This window comes from Hoplias malabaricus, chromosome 6, assembly GCF_029633855.1.
Source record: "Hoplias malabaricus isolate fHopMal1 chromosome 6, fHopMal1.hap1, whole genome shotgun sequence".
Classification (NCBI taxonomy): domain Eukaryota; kingdom Metazoa; phylum Chordata; class Actinopteri; order Characiformes; family Erythrinidae; genus Hoplias; species Hoplias malabaricus.
The window spans coordinates 38,267,275-38,276,312 of NC_089805.1; the positions used below are offsets into that span (position 1 = coordinate 38,267,275).

General features: G+C 38.8%; 1 protein-coding gene across 5 annotated transcripts in view; it reads right to left on the reverse strand.

Annotated features, from left to right (window-relative positions):
- The window catches only part of col9a2 (procollagen, type IX, alpha 2), a 28,105-nt gene extending 19,067 nt beyond the window's left edge, over window positions 1-9,038 (reverse strand). The window contains exons 1-9 of one of the 5 annotated variants that reach the window (XM_066674487.1): window positions 8,907-9,038; window positions 8,546-8,609; window positions 8,373-8,433; window positions 6,633-6,821; window positions 5,236-5,310; window positions 3,695-3,730; window positions 3,472-3,534; window positions 2,880-2,933; window positions 292-327 (exon numbers count right to left, since the gene is read on the reverse strand). In XM_066674487.1, coding sequence (XP_066530584.1) covers window positions 292-327; window positions 2,880-2,933; window positions 3,472-3,534; window positions 3,695-3,730; window positions 5,236-5,310; window positions 6,633-6,695 — 327 coding nt within the window. In that variant the 5' untranslated portion in view covers window positions 6,696-6,821; window positions 8,373-8,433; window positions 8,546-8,609; window positions 8,907-9,038. Of the gene's footprint in view, window positions 1-291; window positions 328-2,879; window positions 2,934-3,471; window positions 3,535-3,694; window positions 3,731-5,235; window positions 5,311-5,995; window positions 6,131-6,632; window positions 6,882-8,372; window positions 8,434-8,545; window positions 8,610-8,906 lie in introns of those variants that run through there. The other 4 variants (XM_066674485.1, XM_066674488.1, XM_066674486.1 and 1 more) reach the window with 4 other exon arrangements.

Below are 9,038 nucleotides of genomic sequence, written 5' to 3' on the forward strand. Positions count from 1 at the left end.
ATTATTTTGGAAAAAAAAAACTTACAACATAAAAAGTGCCATCATTTTTGTATTGGCCACATTTTATTTAGGAAAGAAGCAGAATTTTGTGCATTAAAATATACACAAGTATTCTCTGTGGAGGACGTGTATCACTTTTATATCTATAAAATATATAATGTAATAACATATTTCCAACAGTTATCTAAAGCAATGCAGATCATCAAACAGTACAATTCAAATACTTATTACATATCATACTAATACTTACTATACTATACACTCCATATAACATACTGATATTTTACTTACAGGTGGTCCTGCTACACCAGTTGGCCCTGGTTGACCCTAGGAAAATCAAGAAAGAATGACTCCAAGAGCACAGCAATGTAAAATAAATGCTATATTATCTGCAATCCCTGCCTGGTGTGTGTGCTGTCAGTAGGAGATGAGAATTGTTCGGCGGTGAAAGAGAAGCAAGTGTAGAAAATGTAGATAGAAAATCTATCATAACATGTCATCTCATCTTCTTTTTCCACTTAGTCTATTTCAGGGTCACAGTCAACAGAGCAAGCAAAGAATCCCAGAAACCTCTGTCCCCTGCAATATATGACAAGCCCTCCTGGAGGATCCCAGGCATTCCCAGCCCAACCGAGGGCTATATTCCCTCCTGTGAGCCCTGAGTCTACCTCAAGATCTCCGCACAGTGGCCAGGCCTACCTCCATCAGAAGGCATCAAGCTGGCATCCTTATAAGTTATCCAAAAAACTTCAACTTCACCCTGGCGAAACCTAATTCTGCCATAGCTATGGTTGAGGGCATTGTTTTACGGCTTGGCTCCCTCTTTACCAATACATTATTGCAGGCACTGCACCTAACCTACAATCACACGATCCCAAATCTCACATTTGGCTGCAAACTGCTCAAGCGCATGATGGAGGCATCCGTATGAAGAAACCAGAAGGACGACATCTTTCACATTTTGCAGAAATGCTACCTCCTGAGCCCCATGACACAAGCCCTCCTGTCCCTGGCCAATAAGAACAGAAAAGGAGACAAGGCACAACCTTGTTCACTGTGAACAAGCCTGACAAAACACTGAGCATACAAGAACTGAACAGCTTGCATCTGCGGCTCCAACACCCCATAATCCCAAAACACCCCAATATAATTTCTTGGGGAACATGGTCATATGCTTATTTATATCAACTAAACACATGTGGAGTAGAGCAGCAAGCTCCCATCTCCCCTCAATTATCTATGAAAGGGTAAAGAGTTGTTCTGCTATTCCATGACCAACATGAAATCAGCTTTGTTTCACCTAATTTTGTTCCTCCCAGCAATTCTGGGTAAATTTCATAGACTTTTTGACCATCCACAGAATCAGGAGTTCTCCAAGCCAAAAAGATTGATAAGCCTCCTTCCAATACTCAATGTCCTCCCACACCTTTGATATCCACCTATATACCAAAGCTATATACAGCCACTTTCAAAATAGTCGATTCTCACTTCGTATCCCCCAGCACCTCTGGTTTGGCCCGAGGGGTTCTCGTATCAAGTACACTTGGTGTTTATTATGGACAATCTGTGACTAGAACAGACATCCGACAACATCCCTATGCTCGGGTTTACATAAGGCAGGCTGTTCCTCTTAATCACTCCTCTGCAGGTTTTCCAGTCATTGCCAATATGAGCACTGAAATCCACAAGCAAAACAATGGAGTCAATATGTGGTACCCTCTTCAGGATTCTACCCACATTCTACACAAACACAGCAGTCAAAGTTTTCCTTTCTGTGAGTTGAAGAAACTCTATTATATTGAATTAAATTATGTTTTCTTCATAATATTTCATCAAAATATATATTAATTGCTTGCCTCTAAAATATCGTGTGTGCTGTTTACATCACAATGCACCAGTAATAAAAAAAATATCATGTTCCAGCACCCATTCCTATCACTGTGAGAACATGCTAAGCTAGTTCACAACCCATTACAGATTTTAAGTGATCATTTTATCACGTTAGAACTAAATATTTTCAACCGAAATTATAGAAATACAAAATATACTACATTTAGGCTTACTCAAGTGTAAATGTGAGAAGTTTAACAAATAAATTGAGGAATTAAGTCATTGTTGTTCGTTTGATTTGTAAGTTTGTATGGACAAGTCTTTGAAAGAAAGACATAAGCTGCAATCAATGTAAAAAATGCTCTGTTTTAATAATAATCAAGTAAAGTTCAGTTCATCAACAATAATATGTAAGTTCAGCAACGATGTACAAGTATTGAATTATTTTCCATTTAAAAAGAGGAAGACTATTGGTGAGATACAGAAGAAACTAGTCAGAGAGTATCAATGTAAAGTTAGAATCTATTTAAAACTTCTTAAATTATTGCTGCATGAACTAAAAACCTGAGATGCATCAGCTATTAAATTGAGAGAGTATGTTGTAAGTATGTATTCTATTCTCTATAGCATGTTTCACCTGTAACATAAAGCTCTGAAAACAAACCAGTGGATTCTATGTTTTATCATATAGAGTTGCAAAAAATGAAGATCTTTAATTATGATTTAAATAAGTGTATTGTGCCTATTGTGTCTTATGTGTTGTCTGATATAAAAAACATAGAAAAGCTTATCTGATCTTATCTGTATACGATGTACATAACATATGAATGTAATTAATGACTAGCTACGTAATTATGACATTATGCAATATCATATAACTAATTATATCAAGAAACTTAAATGGAAAACAACTATTGCTCCAGAAATCTAAGGGTTAATGGTGCATTGCAGATCCCTACACATGTGGTTCTCCAAAGTCAGAGAGAAGCAGATCCATGACTTATTTACTAGAATGACACGATTATTACTGGATTTGTCTCTCTACTAACCTTTGGTCCAGGATTTCCAACACGACCTCTTTCACCTTTTCCTCCAATCAAGCCCTTAAACAGAGAATATGTTTATTTTATAGAGCATCAGAAAAAATATGGGCAATATCAGCTGCAAGTTTAAAGCTCATTTAAGGCTTTAAGTGAAGTGGGACAGATAAAAAAACATCATGTTGTCCAGTTTTCTTTCAGTTGTTCAGTTTTTTTAAATCATAACAAGGCTAACAATTCACAATTGACAAATTTTGGCAGTTTTGAGGATGATAACATTGGACTGACATTCCAAAGCGGATTATCCAACAAAATCCTTGTGGTATTGCTGTGATTCTTAGCATGTGACAGGGAAAGGCCAGGCCAGGCCAGACCTACATTTCTGAACATGGAGCTGGTCAGTTAGTAAATGATTAAAAACGCTAATGGTGCAATAACTAGGAAATCAACTCAGTTGTACAGTGTGGTAAGAGCCACTGTTTGTTTTTTGCCATTTTGAGTGCAAGACACACTGCATACTTTATCAGAAAGCCAACTACTATAGCTTTAGATTTTACTGAAAAAAAATGCATTCTCATTTCTGAGCTTGAGGTGAACTCACATCAATTCCGTCCTCCCCAGGAGGTCCGTCTGGGCCTGGCTCGCCTGGCTCCCCTTTTTGACCCTGCAAAGTGAAATACAGACACACATTTGAGAAAAAGAAATCGACTTACTATATCATGCACCGGGGCTATAATAAGCAGCTAATGTCTAGGAAAGTAATGATGAATTTTTAAATAAACTACAAAGCAGCATCTCACAGGAGTACTTTAATAATAACTTACTGGGGGTCCAGGAGGGCCAGGAGGTCCTTTTTCACCCTGAAAAATAATCATTAAAAATTAATATTACAGCAGATAAAACCCATTGCTTTTATAATCTGAGCACTCAGGTGTCTATTCCTCTAGGTTACAAAACGAAAATGAACATGCCTCTGTGGTGTCACATGCTTCTTGTCATTGTTATGAATGTAATTATTATTAGAAAGTCTTACTATAAATAACATTAATAATATTTAATATGTTAACAAGTTCCTCATGGAATTAGCTAGAAAATAATTCTCACACCCACCCACACACATTTAGCCTGATATTCTCCACAGTTAGCTGATATTGAAGTGCTCAGAAGGAGGTGATCTTCTGCACATTACATCAAAGCCACCATGTCCTATATTTAGACATCTGGATCTGGCTTCTATCACACTCACTAACTCATGAATTAGTTTAAACATATTAAGAAAGGCTGCATAATATGTGCTTTTCAGTGTGTTACCTTACTGCCAGTATGTGATTCTGTTAATATAATGTAAAGGACTGAAGATTTTGAGCATTTAATAGTATCAACAGGACTATACAGCATTATATTATACACATTCTACTGTATATTGTGGCTGTACCAGCACAACAGAACCTATTATAAACAGGCTTGATTGTACGGTCAGTGAAACATTGGAAACGGGGGACTGTGATATATTAATGCTAACATAAAAACTAACTTGGAGTTATGTCCAGCATGAATTTTGTGTCTATAGACAAAGCAAAATCTTACTGCTGTCTTAATGTTTTCAAAAAATGGTAAATAAAATTCTGTTCTCACTGGAGTTGCACTTTGGTACTTTGCACACTGGTACACTTCACCAGACTATAGACACACAGAGTCCATTTGTGTACTCAGTTTCCTGTAAAGGTAGTGTGTATGCATGTATGTGTATGTTTGTGGGTGGGAGTGGATGGGGTCATTTACATTATTATTAACCTGTGCATAGTGTATTTTTCAAGTGCTGTGTGACTCCTCCCTTAAACTTGCTCCACCCATAGATATTTACCTCCCATCAGTCTTTATATTTAAGCTGTCACTTCTTTCACATTGTTGTATTCCTAGGTAAGTTTCCCTGGCTCTTCAATCTTTCATGCACAGGCACACAGCACAACAATGAACATTAATTTCATTAGACCTGACCATCTGCAGTAAGACAAATGCTAATTAAACTGTGCTGAGATCAGAGCTAATCACTGCACTGAGGTCACTGCTAATCATCAGATCTTTTTATTATGTTATATTTGGATTGCATTCCGAAATCTGCTGTGAGCTGAGTGAGTATCAGGTTGCTAGACTCCTACCTAGGGGCCTCCTCACAGCTTTACCTTGTAAAGCTAGGTCTCTGGATTAACAGAACTCTATTGTAAGCTTGTTTTCATTTCTGGCGCCCTCTATTGAGAAGATTGTGGCATCGCAACTGGACGCAATGGTCGAGCGACTGAGTACACAATGACTGCCTTTGTAGAGCACCAGCTTGTGGCACCACAGAGTGGCTCCAAATACTCACATCAATGCCATCAGCTCCGGGGGTTCCAGCAGGGCCAGGGGAACCGATCGGGCCCTGTGGTCCTGGAGGACCACTCTGAAATCAAATACAGTAAAAGAAACACTCTTAGTTTTATTCGCTTATAAAACCTTCTGCAGGCACAGCTCTAATACACAAGTTGTTTAATGAAAGAGTGTATGGAAATGATCATTAGAGATTAAGACTCCTCAATAAACATTCACATTAACGTTATAAAGTCTCCGCGATTAAGAGAAAATTGACATATTACAAATAGCTATAATTCCATTCAAAAATAACAACCAACAATGACAGAGATATAATGTGAATGACCAATAACTTTTCAAACACTATTACTGAATCTCATCTATTTAATAAATAATAAATAAATAAATGTAATTGTGATAAGGTGCACTTAAAGATTCAATAAACTGCTGTGCATTTGTGAACTAAAGGCATTTGCTTCATAAGACTGAACACCAACAGCTCAGTATTGAACATAGATCCTTTGTATAATGTAAAGCAACTCAAAAGAAATGGCGAAAATTAAGGAGAGTATCGGTGAAAGAGTGAGACATTGGGGGTGGGTGATGTTTACTGAGTCCATGCACACCCCTCCCTTTAGAGAATTCAGTTTTATTACGTTTACCATCTGAAAGTCCTTTATATACACTATTCTGACACTTAGAAATCTGTACCATAATGATTCAAAAATATATAACTATATATAAATATGCACGTTTTTCCAAAATAGTATCTGTACTTTTTTCAGTGCTGCTTTTCCAAATATTCCCATGTAGGTGCTATTCTACTTAGGGCAGCATCAGGTTAGTGTCCGCTAACAGAAAGCCTGAAAGAAGCCCTTGTTGACCATTCCTCACTCAGCCACCACATTCCATCAGCGTCTAGGCCACATTCTGATCCCCCTTCCTGGTTTACCTCCATTCAATCCAGAGGAAGAATGATCGGTTCAATGTTTTTATTGAACTGTGCACAAAACTCAAAAACAGTAAATGTTGGAAATGAAGGGAAATATAACTGAAAGAACTGTTGAAATTGTCAGTAGGGTCCATGAGTGGCAATAAATGGAAACAGAAATAATATCAATGTCAATTAGGCATCCGCATCGAATTCCAATATACAGTATCCATTATAGAGGACAATACATCAATTTAATAACACAACACAATTATATTATTGATCATCAAAGGCTAGTTATAGCTTTTTTTTCTATAAAAGTGATCAAATACAGTGTGGGAAACCTTAGAGTTGCCTGCCTGTAAATTTAAGTAGGTCTAACAAAATAAATGTATTGGACAAACATCAACCCACAACACCTAACCCTAACCCAAGTCATTCAGGATCATCAGGGAAGAGCAGATATCCCCAGCCTCACTCACCACTTGAGCCAGAGACAGGCACAGCATCTGCAGCAGGACCAGGATGGTAAGGTGCCCAGCCATAGTCAAGATTCACTTTTGGCTGCTCTCTCCTCCAGAAACTGGGCTCCCGAGTTTGTTCCTCTTCGCTCCGCTCCTCTCCTGGCCTCTAAGCCCAGGACAGAAGCTTTCCAGCCAAGAGAAAGGCTCCTGTGTGTGTGCAAGTGTCTTTAGTGTCCAGAACGGAAGAGAAAAAACATCAGCATGGACCTGAGTGGGGGAAGAGAGGTGGAACACAAATGTACAGCCAGCCCCTGAGAACTCAGGGAGCGTAGAGCCAGCACTGTGAGAACCGGACAGACCTGAGGACCCTTGGGGGGGTGGAGCATTAGACTAATTATCATCCTCATGAATGTTGAACAACTGCCAGAGCCCTGGGAAGCTAACTGTATAGAGCTGTCGTTTCTGGTCTAAAACAAAGGACTGAATAAATGCTGAGCAGTATTGTTGTTACTCTGTAGAATAATTAAATAACATTTAAATTTAACTTGACCTGAACCCTTATTTAATCGACAAAAACGAGGGGATTTCCAATATTTTGACTGTCCAACTTCAATGTGATGCTTGCAACACACTCCAAAAAAGTTAGGATTGGGGGAAAAAAAAAGAGTGAAAATTCACACAATTCAAGTTTCACCATTTTGAAATATCACACTCTAAGTAGGCTATATAAAAGGTAATAAAGCCTCAGTGCTGGCAAGCAAACATGACTCACCAGTTCAAAATAAACATTTCTAAATGCAAGCTTGCAAAGCTCTTTCACCATCAGTGGTACCTAATATAATTCATTCATTCATTATCTGTAAGCGCTTATCCAGTTCAGGGTCGCGGTGGACACCACGCGGTCAGACACAGGGAGAACACACCACACTCCTCACAGAGAGTCACCCGGAGGAAACCCACACAGACACAGGGAGAACACACCACACTCCTCCTCAAAGAGAGTCAGCTGGAGCAGGGCTTGAACCCTCAACCCTCAACACCAGAACTCTGGACTTGTGTGACAGTGACACTACCTGTCGTGCCACCTTGCAGAGCAATTTAAAAAATTTATCAATTAAACTGATTTTTTAATTTTTTTATTTATTTTTTTAATATTGACATTATTTTATTAATTCAAATGGTCTGCCAGTGAAATATGACCCTTCACGTAAACACAAGATCCAAACATTTAGACAATCAGCTCTTAAAACCTGCTCCATACTGTCCACTTCCTGTCCTGCTCAATACTGTACACATGCACACAGCAAGTATAAATATGTTGGTGGTGTTCCACAAAAGAGGATTTCAAGGTTAACAGGATAAATTACACACAAAGTGTAAGTCCAACAAGTATGTCCTTAACCCTCCAGCTATTGAGAATGCTTACCTTTAGGCTAGGTCCGCGTGGGTTTCCTCCGGGTGCTCCGGTTTCCTCCCACAGTCCAAAAACACGAGTTGGTAAGTGGCGACTCAAAAGTGTCCGTGAATGTGTGTGTGTCTGTGTTGCCCTGTGAAGGACTGGCGCCCCCTCCAGGGTGTATTCCCACCTTGCGCCCAGTGATTCCAGGTAGGCTCTGGACCCACCGCGACCCTGAACTGGATAAGTGCTTACAGATAATGAATGAATGAACTTTAGGCTACAGTTATCTAGTTAAGTGAGTGTGTCCTGCTATATGGAATAACCAAGAAAATACGTAAGCTGAAAAGGAGTGTTTGTACCTCATGGACAGGATGTACGCAAGACAGACCCACAGCTAGCTGGAGCAGACTAGTATCCATACTGATGGTATAACAGATTTATATGTAAATTTGTTTATTTATTTTCATATAATTTCCATTCAAAGCAATTGTTTCTGTGAAGATGTTTAATCAATATCCAGACAAATATTTACCTCCATGCCCACAGTATTGTCCAGGTACGGCTATCTGACACAGTGCTGCAGGTCCCACATCAGACTGTAATAAAAACAGAATGGAAATATCCATGAGAGCTGTTACATCAGGAGGATGAAGGAATAGTGCTGTATCTACACACAGATTACCCCTAACATTATGACCACCTCCTTGTTTCTACACTCACTGTTCATACAGGAACATAGTATACAAATATGAAAAATAATACACCTTTCATACTTGTTTGCTACATGTTGGTGGTAAAATGTAATCTTTTAAACGACCTACACATATTTGTGATAAACACAAATAACAATACAGAAGTAGTTGGAAGCACTAAGGCTTAAAGGCCTGAAATACCCAGGACACGAGAGGTTTCTTCCATTTCTCTGTTCACATAGGGTGACCAGACGTCCTCTTTTACCCGGACATGTGCTCTTTTTTAGACTTAAAACAATGTCCGGGCGGAATTTCACAAACGTCTGGGATTTT